General features: G+C 40.2%; 2 protein-coding genes and 1 long non-coding RNA gene across 8 annotated transcripts in view; 1 reads left to right on the forward strand and 2 right to left on the reverse strand.

The window, feature by feature from the left end:
* The first annotated feature begins 227 nt into the window (after positions 1-227).
* rab3c (RAB3C, member RAS oncogene family) lies at positions 228-9,179 on the forward strand. Its single transcript, XM_046387672.1, has 5 exons — positions 228-345; positions 2,168-2,392; positions 5,766-5,884; positions 8,738-8,862; positions 8,989-9,179. Exons 1-5 carry the CDS (start codon positions 328-330, stop codon positions 9,177-9,179), a joined length of 678 nt encoding a protein of 225 aa, XP_046243628.1. The 5' UTR covers positions 228-327.
* LOC124058430 lies at positions 7,379-12,536 on the reverse strand. Of its 2 annotated transcripts, XR_006843253.1 has the most exons (3): positions 12,129-12,285; positions 8,973-9,305; positions 7,379-7,833 (listed from the first exon to the last, which is right to left on the reverse strand). It is a non-coding gene; the product is annotated as an uncharacterized LOC124058430 (long non-coding RNA). The 2 variants fall into 2 exon arrangements; XR_006843254.1 differs by lacking the exon at positions 7,379-7,833 and having other exon boundaries at positions 8,320-9,305; positions 12,129-12,536.
* Positions 12,537-13,437: 901 nt separating this feature from the next.
* pde4d (phosphodiesterase 4D, cAMP-specific) overlaps positions 13,438-18,918 on the reverse strand; it is a 160,228-nt gene continuing 154,747 nt past the window's right edge. For all 5 annotated transcript variants that reach the window (XM_046387674.1, XM_046387673.1, XM_046387675.1 and 2 more), the window contains 4 exons: positions 18,225-18,379; positions 17,961-18,083; positions 17,467-17,649; positions 13,438-17,376 (listed from right to left, as the gene is read on the reverse strand). In XM_046387674.1, coding sequence (XP_046243630.1) covers positions 16,858-17,376; positions 17,467-17,649; positions 17,961-18,083; positions 18,225-18,379 — 980 coding nt within the window. In that variant the 3' untranslated portion in view covers positions 13,438-16,857. The remainder of the gene's footprint in view (positions 17,377-17,466; positions 17,650-17,960; positions 18,084-18,224; positions 18,380-18,918) is intronic.

An 18,918-nucleotide genomic window follows, 5' to 3' on the forward strand; every position in this document is an offset into this window, starting at 1 on the left:
TGCCCATGTTGTTGTTGTTGTTGTTTTCACTTCCGTTACGGCCTCATCCAGCACTTGCTCCCATTGAAGGGCGCATAATAATATTCATCACCACTCAGGCTTCTCCTATTTGCTCAGCCGCTTGCTCTCTGAAGCGGAGCTGGCTGCATGTGTGTGTGTGTGTGTGTGTGTGTGTGTGTGGCAGCAGGACCCACCGAAGGTGACGTAAAAGGAGAGGCCATTATATTTGCTTCCTGAAAAAAAAAAAGACAGAGAGATGCTATCCAGCTGGGAGTTCATTATAGCCAGTGGAGCGAATTTTTGAACAGACAGATATTACTGCCAAAAATGGACCTGTACGGAAAGGTAAGCCGCATGACTTTGTTGTAAAGCTACGGCCAATATCGTCCTACTGCCATAACGTGAGCGGCGAGAGACCGAGCAAGGGTTTTAAATGCAATTTTAGTCTCACATGATGGGGAGCGATAGCTGCTTGTTCACAAAAAAAGAGAAAGAAATGCGAATATATTTTCCTGCGCTTCCACAGTAAACCGTACAGCTGTTGGCAGCTGTGACGCACTGCACGCTGAGTAATGTAGTCGAATCTCTACTTTTGAAGTCGCCGTCCTCCGCCTCTCTGGGCAAAAACTACAACCTCCATCCAAACCCCCACCCCCCACCCCTCCATCGACGACGTCAGAGTCACGCACGAAACGCACTTCCCTTTGCTCGTGCCCATCTCACGCGAGCCAGCCCTTCATCAGCTCAGGGGCGCGTGCCACATCCGAAGCGCAGGGGACAGCTCCCAGGTGCTGGAATTGGTCCGTGCTCCAAAGAGAAAGAGAGACACGCCAGAGGGGGGAAGACAATCAACGCCTGCATTATACACAAACATAAAGCTCGTATTCTGCAAAAACAGGGGCAGATACAGATAGAGCCGAGGCCTTCAAAACAGGTTTGTTCAGCCAACGTTCATTTCATTTATTATTAGTTACGTGGAAGAATTTCACGAATAGATAAAAATGACCTCCTGCCCAGAATTGCTCGTCTAACGTTAGCTGGCATGCGGCTTCCGGCTCATCTACACCATGTCATTTCTTATCAGATCGGCTGCTTTTATTGTGGTGTGCGTAAAAGCAAGCGATGCACTGATATCTTAAAAGCGATGTCCTTGCAAATCCTGCCTCGGTGGTGGTGTTTTTTTTTTTGGTTTTTTTTACACGGAAGCGAATAGAAACCGGTGCAGGATGTGCAGGGTCGAGGTCCGGCATCTTTTATATGCGTGGATACGAGGAGAGCTTGGCTGCTCACGTTTGCCATTAAAGCGCAGTGGCTTTGTGAAAACATTCACCTTGGAGCAAAATGTGCTCTTGTCAGCTTGGTCGTAGTAGTCGCGTCCTCTCAGGTCGCTGACTGCTGACAGCTTGCACAGAAACGCTCAGTGTAGGTGTTGTTATGATGAAAGATTCATTTCGATTAAATCCTTTGTACAACAATAGGCTATAGGCCTGCAGTTTAATATATGGAGGAAGATTTCATGTACGATGAAATTGAAATCGTATGTCTATCAGGAGAACCTAAATGTAAAAGCAAAACATCAAACGTTCAGAGATGTGAATAATAAAATGAAGAAAAAAATTGGGATGTAAAATTGTTCTACGAAAGTGTGAAGCTGTATTTTTTTTTTCGTTTTTCCATTAAATGCCCACTTTGAAAATTTAAAACTGTATTTTGCACAATAAAAGTACTGACTTTGAATTGAATTGAAACAACAATAATGATAATCCCTCTGTTCCATTAAAGGATTTCAGAAGCTTCAGGGAAGACAAACTCAGCTTTTTCAAAATCCTGGTTATCTAATACTCATCAATACAACAGCTTGCTGTGTTGGTCATGCTGGTTTGCCTGACACAGCCTTCTGTCACCTCTGATCTGTGGCCTGTTCAGCAAGCTTGTACTGTTCCCTGTGAACAACATCTAGCTCTGTAGTCTCTCTTTTACCTCCTGGACTATACATCTGCTAGAGGTTGCTCTACAAAACGGCTGACAATCACCTGAAATACAAATAATCCGTCCTTTTGTAAGATGGGTTCACATCTTTTGTGCAACACAGTGCTGGAAAGCTTCAAATTAATTCAAGGTGAAGCTCTTAATGCAGTCTCTTCAGCATCTCTTTTTGTTATTGCAGATGGCTGCCACTCAAGATGTGAAAGGGAAGGGAGAGGGAGGGGACCAAAACTTCGACTACATGTTCAAGCTGCTGATCATCGGCAACAGCAGCGTGGGCAAAACGTCTTTCCTCTTCCGCTATGCCGATGACGCCTTCACTTCGGCCTTCGTCAGCACAGTGGGCATCGACTTCAAAGTGAAGACCGTGTACAAGAATGACAAGAGGATCAAACTGCAGATCTGGGTATGAAATATTAACATCCAAGCATTAAACATTTAGAAGTGAGCCCAAAAATGTCTGATTCAAACCAGAAGTGAAATATAAATATCAAAGATGTGTTATTTCTGTTTATCCGGCACTCTCTGGCTGGTCAAAACCAGAAAATAACTTATTTGCTTGAATAGTCTGTTGGTCCACATGGGATTTTCATAAGATCTAAAGAAGGTCTTGTCTTCTGTAGTCTTTCTTGACTACAAAGCAGCAATGTACAACAAGCCACAGTTTTACTTTCACGTTTCTTTGGTCATGCCAACCACGCACAAATTTCCATTTAATTCAGTTAAATCGAGAGAATTTGCATGTTGAAACACAGTTAATGTCTGGAAAAAATTAGTTTTCTGTTGTCCTCCAAGGTCTGCTGGAGGACTACCTCAGCTCTAAGGGGGAAGGGGACCTTCAGAGGTGCCCTGCCCCCTCGTTTCTCTTGTTCTACTTGTCTTTGTGTTCCCGCAGAGTGACTCCTGTCTGTAAAAGGCTGTCAATCTACGCCCAGAGCCCACTTTCTCCTGACCTCTGCCCGTATCTTTCTCTGTTGATCAATACATTTCAAGGACTGTGACAGGCTGCGACTTGATGGCTCTATGCTTAGCCAAGTCCTGCACACACAGGACCACCTATGCATTAATTCAGTTTTAGTCATGGTTTTGGCTCTGAGGACAGATCATGCTTGCTTGGTATGAATGGACACGCATACATTCTCATGTCATGCTGCATAAATACTTTGCACTATGTTATGTTATACATGTCTCAGATCATGAAGTGTATGTATAAGGTTTTTCAACATTACAGTTTTGTTTTTGACCATCCCAGCTATGCCATTTTACTATATTGGTATTTTAATTTCAGCATCTCAATTCACAACAAAATAGTACGTTTGGCCCTTTGTTCCTTAGTCCTACAACATGTGGCACATCAGCTGTGCACTTAATTAATTGAAAAAAGCTTTGGCTGTGTTGTGTTGTCTTGATGTAACACTCTACAGTGCAAGTATAGAGACAGATGGAAGTCTCAACATTACTGACAGGAGACTAGTAAGTGTTAGTTTGGCGCACAGTGGGGAAGAACACAGAAGCAACACCTTCCTCAGAATGTGTGGGCAACTGAAGAAGGTTTGAGGCTGTTTAATTAGGAGTTTATCTGAGCTACTGAGGCTGATCGTCTCATAATACCTCAGAGACAGCAAGGGGATAGATATCCAAGTTACTCTCCCTTTCTTTCTTTGTGTACAACAACAAGTGCCAAATTTGCCTCAGAGATTTTGCTCATTCTTGTCATACTAGTTGTCTTTTGCAATAATTAGCCATCCCAAGACATTTGTTGTTTGCTAATCACATGAAGAGACAAAGAAGTGACCCAGCAGGATGTGAAAACTGGATTTGAACAGTCTAATGGTTAATCGGGATAATGTGTTTTCATCATTAGCAAAGACAAGCATATTGAGGGACAAAAAGGATTGCCCTTGCATCCACATAATTGGCCTGTCTTTTTTAAGTGGGCGCAGAGAGAGCTGAGACTTACTGTACAGTAAGTGGTCATTTGAAGTGATGGCTATTGGCTATCGTCATTGTGGCAGACGCACCATTAATCTGCCGAGAGATAAAAGTGTCAAAGTACACCGTGCAGTTGTCCCTATTGTCGCATTTGGCTGATGTGAATAAAACACTACTCACTGTTGCCAAGACAAACCTTATGAGAAACTGAAACTCACTTAACTGAATGAAGAAGAGTCAAGGCAAGCGTCAGCCTCTGCTCACTATCTCTCCGCTTGAAGCAGACAGGTTCTTGGATTGATTTCTGGTGAGCTGCAGACTACAAGCGAAGCTTTTCAAGGAGCTCCAATTTACGGCACTAAGCATTTTTCTTCCCCTGTCCTGCACTTGTCTTTTTTAAACTGAGAACAAGTGAACCAGCTCAATAAAATAGCCTGGAAATGCAACGGTCATGGTCAAGCACTTGAATGTCAATCTATAGGATACAGGACAGTCTCAGACTTCAGAATTTAGACAAGAAAAAAGACTGAGGTAAAAAAAAAAAAAAAAACATTTAGATGATTTGTACATCCCATATCAAAATGTGGCACTGTATTGTAAAAAAAAGTAGATAAATTAATCATTCATGTAGTTCTACAAAAAGATATATATACAACACTAGCAGCTGACATAAAAAATGTATACATTCACATGCAATTTTGGTGTCATTGTAAAATGACAAAAGGTCCTAGCTGTGGTGTGTTTGCGTGTGTGTGTGTAATGGGCAGAATGTGAGATCTGTCTCTGTGGAGTGAAGGTCAGAGCTGTCCTCTGGCTATAACAGGCACACTGTTGCAGCCATGTACAGACTGATAGAGAGCAAAACCAATGTGGCAAATACAATCCAGAGCTGCCTGTCAGGCTTCAGTTTAACAAGAGCCAAGTAGAGCAGCCAGAAGTCCTCCATCATGATTCACAGGAGCCTGCAAACACACTTGTTGTGGGTGGAACAACAGTGCAGTAAACATGCAGTATAACCAGGAGGGACATCACTGGGTTTTATTATTGTATAACTTAGAAAATAACAAATCTACACATCTGTGAATAATTGCTGGAAGGTACGTCGAGGAAAAAGATCAAACAAACATAAATGCTCATGTTCCTCTTCCTTCCTCATGGACACACTTGCTGCAGAAAAGCTTCAGCTGTCTGAATTGGGCTCCATTAGCATTTTCATTTACATCTTGTAGCAGAGGCTGCAGCAGCCGCTTGTTTCCAGGGCAATCTGTGTACAATGTACTACGTCTCGAATGCTGTGTAATCACTGGCCTTTTTTCCCCCTCCTTTGAGCAATGTGTTCAGTCTTATCTTGAACAGCAAGCAGTTTCTGAATTTTTAAATAATTTATCCTCAGGTTTTTTACTTTTTTGCCATTTTCTTTTCTAAGAAATGCAAGCCATAAGCCAAGCTGTGAACACAGCACCACAGAGTGTGCTGCGTTCACAGCCGAGTGATTATTTTATTGAGGAAAGAATCAATCACTTTAGCCAAAACTAAATCACCGTTTTTGGCATCTCATCAATGCAAAGCCAGTGAGACAATTAGCGTAATGATTCTTTCCACATTGTGAACACAACAAACATGCCCTTAAGTAAATATAGATGTAGATATGTAGATAACAACCTAAAATGCTGCTCTAATATGAAATAATCTCTTAGTCGGTACAAATAGTTGCAGATTAATGTCGGCTCATTTATCATTATAGACTGGAATGTGCTCCACATGGTTATGTCCACATTGCTGAACCTGACAGTGTATATATCCTTCAACAGCCAACAGCAGTGCTAAATAATGTTGTCTGTGTGTAGGACACAGCAGGCCAGGAGCGCTACAGGACCATCACCACTGCCTACTACCGTGGGGCCATGGGCTTCATCCTAATGTATGACATCACCAATGAGGAGTCCTTCGGTGCTGTGCAGGACTGGTGAGTCGGTTTGGGCTCTCTGGCGTTGGTCTGCTTTTGACTGTTTTTAATGTATTTCATCTCTTATGTCGCGAGCCTCGCATCAACATATCAAAAGAGCCTTCTGTCCGTCACTATAACACAGTCAGTTGATATTATAGTCTTCCCCAAAATCTAAACAATTTGCCATCCTTGTCTTTAATAGCAATAACAGTACCTTTTTTCTCTATTTGACAGTTTTGTTATGTAGTGTGTATGTTTGTGTGTATCTTTGTCAGGCTGAGAGATCTAAGGGAAACTTGTCAAGGTCGTGGCTCTCGTCCATTCATGAGTCACACAATCGTCTGCAGGCCGAACAGTAATTCTCAGCCAAGCCCAAATGTCTGTGATTTATGATGATGCATTCGTGTCTAAAACGGGACTTGGGAGGCGACGTTCAGCTGGCTGCAAAAACCAGGTTTCTGGGTTAGGATTCTTGCTCTAGAAACAAGCACATTTTGACCAGCACAAACAGCACAGCACAACAGCCAATATTAGTATTGGTGAATACTCTTTCTCCTCGACTCTCTACAGGTGTTCTGTCAACTTCCAGTTTATTTACAACCTGCTGTTCTATATAGTTATCTCTTTCTGCCGGACCAAAGAGATTACGTGAGCACAGAATGAGCATTTTCAGTTCAGAGATTTCCTTGCTGTAATATTCTCACAATGTAACCGTTGCAGCTGCAAGGTAATAACTCAGACTTGATAGAGCTGGTGGTGTAATTTTCCAGCTTACACTTGCATGTTATATGACTTGCATCCATTGTAGGAGTATGACAATCACTATTAAGGTCAGTGTCTGCTTGGCACTCATCACTTAGCCAGCATTGGTTGACAGTTGCTTTAGGAAACACCTGTCATGGCTAAAGCACCTGCATTTAACCAAAGTGAACACACATTTTAAGTTTAGCATGGTTTTAATTTAAATATTTTTTTATTATTTAAATGCACTGTATTTAAATGCTGCACATCATCAACATGATTTGCATCAAAATAAATTTTACGTCGGTTTTCTTGTATAGGGAGGTTAGAGCCAGACACACCTATAATTCTTTTAAGGCCTGTTTGACACTTTGATGGAATACTGCAGTCTGAGCACCGTCTGTGATGGGTATCTTAATTAATGGAGCCAAGTGTGTGTCACTGGCTGTGGCAATACTGGAGGGTTACCTGTGAGCTTACTTGCCAGACAAATCAAATCAGTCAGCTGTATGCAAGGGAAAAGGGTCCTTTTTTACCTTTCATGTAGGCAGACTTCCTTCTTTTTGCCTTTGCCACAGGCTTTAATTCCACTTTCTCGTTCCCTTGTTCTTCCTGACAAGGTTGTAGAAAAAAAAAAAGGAGGTTGCCACGGCAACGGCTCCTTCTCGGCCTGTAAGCTTGTGACGTGCTCATTTCCCGACAGAGACAAAACAGGGAAATATTGTAACGCTGACATAACACACAGGGCCTTTAAGAAATCATACTAATTAGTTACATACTGCACACAAACAATTTTATTTATACATTTACTTTCAATTTTTGACCTCTCAGCTGTTCTCCACAGGCCTGATTGTTCAAAAATCATTAGTAAATACAGACTGTTTGTAGCCTGCATATGGTACACTTTATACAAACGCAACTGTTTTTCTGTCAGTGAAAATTATCAACATCAGTGGATTCAAAATGACCCACATGTGAACCGCTATAACAAGTCAGAACTGGACAGAGAGAGGAGGAGTGCCAACATCATGCTGCTCTCTGTCTTTCTGAGTCGTTTCTTCCTTACTGGCTCTCTCTCTAATGCTTTCAGCCTGTGGTATGTTAGCTGCCCTACTTAAAGTAAAACAGCAACACCACAGAAGGTATTTGTTCCCCTGAATTCCTTCTTGACATGTGCTGGAGGTCAGACCAGTACAAGGACCCCTCTGAATTTCACAGCAAATTTCCTGTAGATGAAAATTGAGAAAACTGTTATTGTGAGAGAAGCTTTGACATGGCACAAAATTTTAATTATTTCTTTAAAGTAAATACAGTATATATGGTACAGGTAAGGCGTCATTATATGTATATCTAGTAATCCTCTTGTTGAAATGGAGCTTTCAGTTTTGAAAATTTAAATCAGTTGTCAGGTCATAAAAACAATGATCTGTTGATCTTTACAAATCCATGTGTGATAGTCTCACAGTAGTCGTCAGTGCTGGGAAAATCATTTTTCCTCATCAATTTAAATTTTAAATAAATATAACAGTATTAAGTGTTACGGTCGTGCATTAAGGTATTAACAACCCAGCACAAGCTACTGTAATTGGTTGGTTTAAAAACTAAAAGAGCTCAATCTACTGAGCCTATTTACAGGGTGCACCGTCTTTGCAGTTAACACTTATTTGTGATTAGCTGACAAACCATTTTTGCATATATCGTCAGTGACATAATACAATAAGATAGGTCTTTATTAGTCCCGCACTGGGGAAATTCACAATATACCCTGTGTACCTATGATATCTTGCCAGATATTCGTAGGCCATACAGATAACAGCTTACAAACATAAGTCAGAAGAAGCAAAGGAAAAGATGAAAAGTATCAATATAAATTAGCTAGAAAATGGCAAATAATAAGCAATCTGAGAAATAGTGACTGTCTCCAGTGCAGGGTGCCGATTGACCCACTTTTCTACTGCTGCCACCAGTGACTCAAATATGACATGGTGACAAACTCAAGGTGATGTAATCGCTGTTCATGACCAGTCCAAATGGCAAACAGACTTTCTATCAAGTTGTTGTCTCTGCCGTCTTTCAGGTTAATCTCTTGTCTTTTTTTTTTTTGCTGTATTTGTTTCTGGTCACGTGCAGGTCAACCCAGATAAAAACCTACTCGTGGGATAATGCACAGGTGGTGCTGGCTGGAAATAAGTGCGATATGGAAGAGGAGAGAGTGGTCTCAGTGGATAGTGGCAGACTTCTGGCAGAGCAGTTGGGTAAGCCATGTAACCTGGGTGGTGTTTTTCCACGTGTCCAAGCCTTTCCCAAAAATTAAATCATAAATCTTCATCACATGGTCGCTGTCGTCTCTTCACGTTTACATTACCTGCTCTCTTTCCAAGGTTTCGAGTTCTTTGAGACCAGTGCGAAGGACAACGTCAACGTGAAGCAGACCTTTGAACGTCTTGTTGACCTAATTTGCGACAAGATGTCCGAGAGCTTGGACGCTGATCCAGCTATTACCACAGGCACTCCCACTGCCAAGCTCACAGACAGCGCTCCACCTCTCCAGCAGCCTGGATGCAACTGTTAGTGACTGATGTCAGGAAGCAAAGCGAGGGCAGCGCAGGTCCTGTAAGGTGGTAGTGTGTGCAGAGTTGTGTTCTCCCTCAGCAGTATCGATCCTGCTAGTGCTGCTTTCTCTGGACTAGTTCAAACCCTGTTGAGTAGTAGAGTTACAAAATCCAGTTGTTATTATCTCTAAACTTTAACACCTTATATCAAGAGCAAGTAAACAGACAAACAGGTATGGCTATTGTAAAATGTGTAACTTTACAGGATATCTAGACTACAGAGACACCATATTCTCATTCTTTAGCTATTTAGTGTGGTTATAAACCAAGTACGGTTAATAAGGCTGGAAATAGTCCATAGTCATGATGTACAGTTTATTCTAAAGACCTTTAAAATCTTTAAGACCTAGAATTATAATAAAATGAGGGATAGTCAGTGAATGCTTTAATTATTCTTTTATCTTTTACTTTTTGTACAGTATGAATTTTCCTTTTATAGGATTATTTTGTCTCCTAAAGCTGCCAAATCTATGATTTAGTGCACTATAGGATGTAGCGGCTTTCTTTTGTGTAACAAGTGTGTGGCTGTCGTGTGACTGTACAGTTAAGTGAGTGTGGATTTGCATGAGTGCAAGTTTTACGTCTGAGTCACAAATGAGCGCAACTTGCTCATCTAAATCTAATCTACCTTGGATTAAAAAAGTGGCCTTTCAGCATCTCCAACACGGCCTCTGTAAGTTCCTCTGTCACGCTAACTTTTGGAAGGACACCAGTACGTATAACATTGATGTGAGTACTGTTCCATGTTTTGCTGTTTGTAGATGTGTGATTTCTCTGATAAGTGTATCTGTGAATCTTAACAGCAACTATTCCTGATGACCCTTTACAGTTTGATGCAATGAGCATGCTGCCGAAAAGTCAATCATATGTACTCTTTTGTCTAAAGCTAAACCTAACCTTCCTCTGATTCCACATGGACATACGATCCAGCATTTTATCAAATAAAAATCTCACACTGACAAGGCAGTATATAATAGAAAACAACCGATTATCTCTGGCAGGGAATGAACAGCCATATATAAAAATATTCTAGAACTTTTCAGTCAGCATGCTAAAAAATTCGTTTGTACTATGAAATTAAATCCCTTCTTAAAGAAAAACCATCATACAGACATACTGTAGATTAACATGGGAGGCGGCCCTGAGGAGGCATGCACAGTACTGTAGCAGTCTTAATGATAACTTATGTCCATATTTAATAAGAGTTGTAGCTCATTTTAAGATGTAGAAAGAATTTCAGTTCTGCAATTCATAGAAAAAAAACCAAACATTTGTGCCAAAATGTCTCAGTTCCTTCAGTATCGTCAGTTGTTTGTTGCATAGTTGAATAAAAGCTCCAAAAAACTGCATGAAGTCAGTCTTGACTTAATTATATAGTTTTATATAATAATAAAAGTGTGTGTGTGTGTGTGTGTGTATGTATATATACATACACACACACACACACACATATGTGTATATACATATAGAAATATATCACTCTGTGTTAAGGATTTAGAAGCATTGTCATAGCACTCGCTGTGAGATGCAATGGGCCAACAAGTGCAATATTTTATGAATGAAACCCTGTACATAGTTCCTCCTGTCCTCGAGTACGATGACTATCTGCAGTATGTGAGAGACCGTTTGGTCACGGTGGTTGAAACTGTTGTACAATCTCTTAAAAAATAGAAAAAAAAAAAAAGAGTGTGTGTGCTTCATTCACTAACTGCAGCCACTGAGTGTGTGACTTGGTGTGTATGTAAGTGTGTATGTGTGTACCTGCCATATTGAACAGACAAATTACGTAATATATTGTATTGTTTGTGTATACCTTTTGTACAAATGTATCCATGTACTATATGCTGTTCCTGCTAACTGTCGAGTGTTGATTGAACTTGTGTTATCATGTCAAAATGCAGTGTTATTGTGAAAGATAGTCAGAGGGATACATATGGTCCAAGTCATATACCATACTGCTGTAACTCCAGGACAAGGGACACACATAAACTAGTTCAAAGACCCTGCCCATATGTGTGCACACGTCCTTTGTGCGTGTACATCTGTGATGTGTGTAATATTATAATTTTATGCCAATAGCCATGAAATAAATTACTGTATTGATCTCCAGTCAAGATTCATTTAATAGAGGAATAGATATATGGCAGTTCACATGCCCAGTCACTCACTCTGGTCAAATCTCATTTTAGAACAGTAGCCTACTGCTTTACACATGACTGAATATATTTGTTTCTCAGAGTGCAAGCAAAGTAAAAAAAAAAAAATATATATATGTTTTTGAGAATATAGGAAATAAATAAAATTCTGCTAGTGCGTCTCTGTCCTGTCTTTCGCTCCTTGCTGACTTTATGGAAGCATGAAGGGGGGGGCGTGCTGTTTCATTTGTGAGCAACGAGCACCACCTAGTGTCGGAGCGCTGCACCTACGCCAAGATGCAAAATCTGGTGATACAATGTGAACGTCTGAAAATGCAATTTGTCCATATTTTTGGTGGTCAGCCGAAGTGGTGGAAAATTCATTCACTCAAGTACTTTACTTGATTACTTACACTGTATGCTTCATATTTCTACATTACATTTTGGAGCCAAATGTTGTGCTTACATTTAACGTTGTACAATTGTACAATTTGGTAGCTACAGTCTACAGAGTAACTTTGCACAATGAAATTTTAGTCCCGATTAATATTGATATTCATTAACCCAAAAGTTATTATAGTTACAATTAGCCTCACCTCAACAGGTAAATGATTTTAACAACGACAAAAATAATATTAATATAGTGGTAAAATAAAACAAAATTTACTCAAGTTCTGAACAAACAAAATGTCTGATCAGTTCATTTCAAAAATAGAAGACCCGAACTGCAGAAGCAGACACGGGAATGAACATAGGAAACGTAAATACACTTACGTAAAGAGCGCACGTGAAGGAGGTGGGGTAACACAAAAACTAAAGGCGGCTGGAAGTCCAATTATGATCCAAATGAATGCGAGACAAAACAACAGAAAAATATCCAAGAAAAAAACGAAAAGGGAACACGGTGAGAAACTAAAAACTAAATACGCAGACTTAAGCGTCTTAAGAAAGAAAGAAAAAGACAAACCGGGAGGGAAAACAAACAAGGCACAGGTGAAACTAATTAAGGTAATACAGAAGGCGGGAAAAAGACAAACACAGGAAATGCAAAAGTAAACAAGACACAAGAGGAGAAAACTACAAAATAAAACAGAAACTAACTAAACTGAAAATCCAAACAATGTCAAGTAGCTGCATGTCAGCTACAACATGAAATAGCCTACTGTAAAACAGCAGTACGTCAGTAATAATTACCCAACAATCACATAATAATAAAGCACTAACAGCGGCCATTCTGCTGCATGTCTACTTCAGCCTTTGATATTTTGCTGGTATTACTTTCGTTTCCTTTATCCCAGGACCTTCACTGGTAACAAAGTATTTATACGCTGTGGCATGGCTATTTCATTTAAGTAAAGAATCTAATCAGATACTTTTCTTTTCAAACTGTGCACATAAATATACCAGATTTATAAAAGAGTGTATCTATGACCTACTGTAGTGATGTCTGATGATGTCAAAGAATTTATTGATCACTTCATAACTGGTACTGTTACAGTATTATATACAACATATAGTATTCTTTTATGTCTCTGTTGTAGATTCTAGGATATCAACTGATGGGTTTAAAAAGTTAAAAACCAAAACCAAAACCAAAAAAACAAACCAAACCAAAGGTTATGTTACAGTTGCCGTTACAGCCTTTTCTTCTTAATCAGGGATGTGATGATAACTGCTTGTTGAAATGACCAGCGGATGAAGTTGTTCAGATAAAATGAGTAGCTGAGTGACATTTACTGCTCATGTCTTTCAGCACTCAGAGATTCATAAAAGCTTATATGCAAAATAAAGAAGAAAAAGTTGATGTATCATCTCAAAAACATTATTAACATGGATATGTGGAAGATGCTATATAAAGAAAAAGTTTGTCTCAACAGAAAAACTGCAAACCACTCTCACTGGCTTAGGCGTGAGACAATCTGTGGGGAATAAATGAAATGCTAAATAAAGAAAATGTGTTCAGAATATTTGCAACACTTTCTCTCAGGCTGTGATTTCTTTCATCAGTGAAGTAAATGTACGTAGCATCCGTCCCACACTTTTATATCACCTTCGAATACAATGACAACAAGAAACCAGTGACTAGGCAGAATCAACCCATGCTTTATTTAATCCATTGCATATAAAAACTTTTTTTTTTCATTCTTTTTTATTTGTTTTTTACATAAAGTTGTATGATCTACAGTGCTATCCAATAAACTGCAATTAACAAGGAATCCATTAAAATAACATTTTAATTGTCTTGTGAAACTTCCAGACAAGTTGGCATTCTAAAGACATAACCCAAAAAATAATTGTCCTGAAGACCTTTTTTTTTTTTTTAGTTACAGTTTGTGTTTTCCTTTCATACCATAAAAAATAGAACACATAATGAGAAAAACCCCACTGTTTCCATTGGTCCAGGGCTGTTTAGAATCTACAGTATGTGTGTCAAAAGAAGAGTCCCATTTTCGGGACAATGATGCACTCACCCAAAGCCCTATCCCCCCCTCCCCCCTACATAAATATACTAAACCTTTCTCCTGTCCAGGCAGAAAAATGTTAGTGGTTTTGGATATTGCAAGTAATGTGAGTGGAACTGTGGGCCGAGCATAGATAAGCAACACACCGTCATTGTTTCAGCCATAATTAATGCAGCAGTGGCTGAACACGCAGATGTGTCTCAAAGATTCTGTGCTTTGTAGGCTGTGGTTGAGCAGCAACTACACACTCTTCTTGCACCCCATTCAGTATTTGTAGCTGTGATACAGCCACATGGATGTGCAGATTGCACTGCAGTAACTCTGCACAGACACAGCAAAGTTACGTCCATATCGTTTTACATCAGACCGGTTGTGTCACATCTTTGAGCGTAGTAGTGCAGCGCAGGGCGTAAGGAGGGTGCAAGTGGTTCCGACCAGGTCTACAGCAAATAAGACTCTTGGACATCCGGCTATAGGCCACACATCACTCAAATAGTAAATCTATGACTTGTGGTTGAGCTGAATCTCTGCAATCGTTCGCACCGACACCTACATTTTCCAATGCCACGTTTTCGACAGAACAATCTGTGTTTGGCTGTGATAGTGAAAAGGCAACATTTTCAAATTCACAACAGAAGTCCAGGTCAACCCATGCCAAAAGATTCACTAATGCAGCAAAAGAGAACTAGAAAATAAACTAGAAAAGGAAAAGGCTAAAGTAAATGACATGCGCTGAATTTAAGGCACAGCCCATGGGCCAAGGAACAGTTTCTTTTTAAAAAACAATTTGGCTTTCCCCCTTCTCTTCACTGAGCTAGTTCTCAGATAAGCAACATGTCGATGGATCATTTTTACACTGAAGCTCATGTGTAATAAACATTCTCTCAACAAGAGGTACATAATACAGCCACACCATCACCAAAAGGGATGATAAGAATCAACCATTTACGACAAACGGCATTATGATAGTAATAACATTAATAATTATATATTATATACAGCACAATAAATATATGTTTGTAAACAGCGATAAAACCAGAAATTTTTATTACAGGTAAGGGCATTGGGTGAGGATGAAAAACGAGAGGAAAAAAAGTCTTGGCACAAAATGAAAGATTAAATAAAAAGTTTGGAAATGACACATGATTAAAAGAAGCACTCTTGAAAAAGCAGTGTGCAGTATTTCAAGTGTTTTTTTCTTTTCTTTTTTTTTCATTTGTTGATTTTCTATATTTTTATGTACACACAGAGAGAAAAAAAAAATCATATTTGGGTATTGTAACTGGCAAGCCTGTATTGTGTTCTATGCTACAGTGAAATATTTACTGTACCACCTTTATATGGCAAAACAAAAACAAAAAAATAACTCAACAAATAGAAACAAAAACACACCAATAAATAACAGCGTCAGGTGAAAAGTGAAAAATGAGGATGAGACTCTTGGCTAAGGTGTAAGACCGCACTGTATTGATGAGTGACGAGCGAGTGTTTTTGGCGAGTTTAAACATACTAAAAATATTAAAGTGGCGATATATGAATATATCAGTGCATTAGGGTATCTAAGTAGAGGACAGTCTTATCTGATGACTACACAACGGAGCTGATTGTCTTGTCAAAAGACAGCAACTGGGCTTAATGTTGTAATGGCAAAATTAAACATCACTTTAAATAAATCGTTACACCTTAAAAGAAAACAAAGAGGCCGAAAATAAGCAGGTATGCAGCTGTAGGTGTTGTGTGCATCAAACAAAATGGGCAAAAAATAAAATAAATTTAAATTAAGGGCAATAAAAGCTTTCTGAACATTGGTATAAAATCACCCCAGTAGTTTTTAACACCGTGTCTATTTCTGTGTATTTCAGAGCACTAATCAAGCTTCTAAAACAAGGTGCTTTTTGTATCATCTACAAAGCATTGCATTGACTCAGGATGTGTTCAAAAGAACTGCAGGCAACAACAACAACAACAAAAATGGAAAGGCTTCAATCCACATCACAAACAATGTCAATGAGAGTAAAGCGTAAGACTTCGGGTTCCTGCTTCCTTCTCAGTGAAAATTCTCACCAAAATAAGAGTTATTATGAATAATTTCAACCCACAGAACTAACCAAAAATGACTTCAGTGGCATGGGAATAGTAGTATAAATGCTATTTGAGCAAGTGCAAACACCTCAGAACACTTCTAATGTAATCCAGCCATGAAGATACCCCTTCAAAACACTGACACATTTCTCAACCATTAGTGTCCAAAAGTTCTCTAATCTTCTTTGCTAACAAAAGAAAGCCTAAGATTGCAAAAGTAAATTCTAGAAAATATCTGCATCTTACATACAGTACAATACAAAATTAAAGAGGTCTAGGACAGCATCATGGCTGTTTGATTTGAGCTTTGTATCAGTCAGGTTTTCAAGGAAGACTTCCGACATCAGAAATGTGTCTTGAAAAGCTCCCCAGTGTGCTGCAGCTTTCATCTCTGTGGCGTCCCGTCAGGTTTTCAGCGGAACAGCAGCGTAAAATGCCTCCTAATTCGCAGTGGCGAGGAAATGACCTAACCGAGAGGGAGATTCTCCTTGAACACAACGATAAACCGTCTCTGTAGAGCATGGGCACTTGATAAAACACACAAACACTGCTAAATTTTCAGGCAAGGCTGAGACGAAGCGGAGGGAAGGAAAACGTGATATTACGTATCGCAGGAACAGCACTGAGCAGAATGCAGAACTGCTCATTGTGGTCCTAAACTTGAGCTTGTAAAAGGGTGGGGATGTAAAAGTGGGGAAAAAAAAGACACACCACTTCAGTACAAACGGGAATGGAAAGGAGTTTTCCTGAGTGCAAAAAAACTTGAAGAAGTACCGGTGGGCGTGTCTGAACAAAGATGGCAGGAGGAGCGGCCAAGGTGAAAATCAGCGCACGCTTTGGAACCATAACATAGATGTATAAAAAACACAGACAGACTCCACAAAACCCAAAAAATATTCTATAAATAATCATCTGTCATTACTAAGAAGAACAGTTAATCAGGTGCTGTCTATAAACTGCTATGTGTCGGTGGTTCTCTCTTTCTCCTCTTTCTCCTCTTCCTCATCCTCTTCCTCTGCTACCTCTTCCTCCACAACACATGGTTGTGAGCAGGGTGTCTCCCCCTCTTCCGCTACCTCCTCCTCCTCCTCCTCGTCATCCTCCCCCACCTGTTCGTCCAAAGGAATCTCTGTTGATTCAGAGTCCTGCGTGCAGAGTGTTTTAGAGTCAGTACAGCTGTTTTCCTCCTCTTCCTCCTCCTCCTCTTCTTCCTCTTCCTCCGGCTGGCTGCCACTGTCTTTCTCGGTGTCCGACTCCCCGTCCTCCTCCAGGGTGAGCTCAAATTGGAACTTGTCCCCTCCTGGGGGTCGCGTGCCATCTTCAGGCTCGTCCAAGGTAGGAGAGGGGCTTTGGGGGATGGTGCTTTGGTACCACTCCCTGTTGTCTTCCAACGTGTCCAGGATGTCCTGGGCGTCCGGGTGGACCAGGTCAGCCCATGTCTCCCACAAAGGGTGAACAATATAGTCTATAAAACCAACCTACAGGAAGCATGGAAGAAGAACACTCAGTGTGTGTTTATCCACAATATGCATGTTCATGTGCACTACATTTGTGTGCGTTAATATTACCTGGTTCTTTTCTACTGAAGCATTGTGCTTGTCACACATGGGGCTGATCTCCATGCCCCTCTCCCTTTCTCTGTCACCCTGACTGAAGAACTCCTCCATGATGCGGTCCGTCCACTGCCGGTACAGCTGGAGAGGCTTAGTGGGGTTGCTCAGGTCTGCACAGTGCACCATGTTCTGGAGAACCTGAATATAAGCAATAACAAGGTCTAAAACACAGCGCCTGCCAGGCTGAAACATAACTGTGGTATTTGAGGTTGAAAGCATGAAATGTTAATGAAATAAATGTGATTAGTGGATTTGTATGCAGAAGTGAAGTAGTTAATTTGAATGTTGGTTGCAAAACCTAAACCAAAAAAACCAAAGAGTCAAAAAGGGGGGAAAGAAATCATACTACTGACATACTACTAGTACTACTGTCACTACTCACATGACCTGCAAGTATTCACTTTGAAATCACCAACAGACAGTGATACGGATCTTGTTGTTATTCTGACCTGTATCCTGTCAGAGTAGTTGTCCAGCAGCAACACCCCAGAGCTGGTCACCTTCTTGGTTTCCACCATAGTTTTCAGATCAGCCAGTAGGTTCATGTGCTTGGACATGTCTGTTGCTAGCACCTGGGAATAACCAGAACAAACAGTTAGTATTCAACAGAGAAAACACACAGGATACACATAATGCACTCAGCTTTGTATCTGCTTATGTTACCCACTGAATAAGCTTTTCTTTATAGAAGACACGAAGTTCTTTTCACTTACAATGTCAATGACCATCTTTCGCAGTGATTGTCTTTGTTTTTTGGTCAGGTTTTGGAAGATGTCACAGTTCTCTTCTTGTAGAAGCTTGAAACCAACTGCTAGATGGTGGTTCTCCAACACCGATGAGTCATTGTACATCAATGCTAGCTCTGAATCTGTGCAGAGGACAAAATTGATAATATAAGTTTGTGAAATTGTGTTTTTTTTTCTGATTATAAAACAGTGTATGAGAAACCAAACTTGAAATGAATACAATAATGACATTACCAGAATGCATGCAAATTACTGGTTAATTTGAATGAATGATTTTTAAATGAGCAACATGATACATCCTTTCAACAGAATGAGATGCTAATTAAACCAACAAAGTTCACTACTAACAGGCCTGTCCAACTTCCATACGTGCAGCAACTACACATGTATCATCCCTCCCTTGCTGTGCGAGCAGCAGCAGCATGTTTTCCATTGAGAGGTTTCCCCACTCTGGGTCATTTGAAGGTCCTTTATCTGTATTTAGATTTTCCATTAAGATGCATTAGTCTTGGCCACAGTGGAACAGAGCAGCAGAGGGGAGAAAGGGGATCCTGCTCTGTTGCTCTGTGGCTGACAGAAGATCATTCTGGTGGCTCCAAACGAGGGTGACTCACACTGCCTTTACTGCAGGGATTCCCCATTTGGGCTTTTGGGAAGCACA

This window comes from Scatophagus argus, chromosome 4 (genome assembly GCF_020382885.2).
Source record: "Scatophagus argus isolate fScaArg1 chromosome 4, fScaArg1.pri, whole genome shotgun sequence".
In the NCBI taxonomy this organism is placed as follows: domain Eukaryota; kingdom Metazoa; phylum Chordata; class Actinopteri; family Scatophagidae; genus Scatophagus; species Scatophagus argus.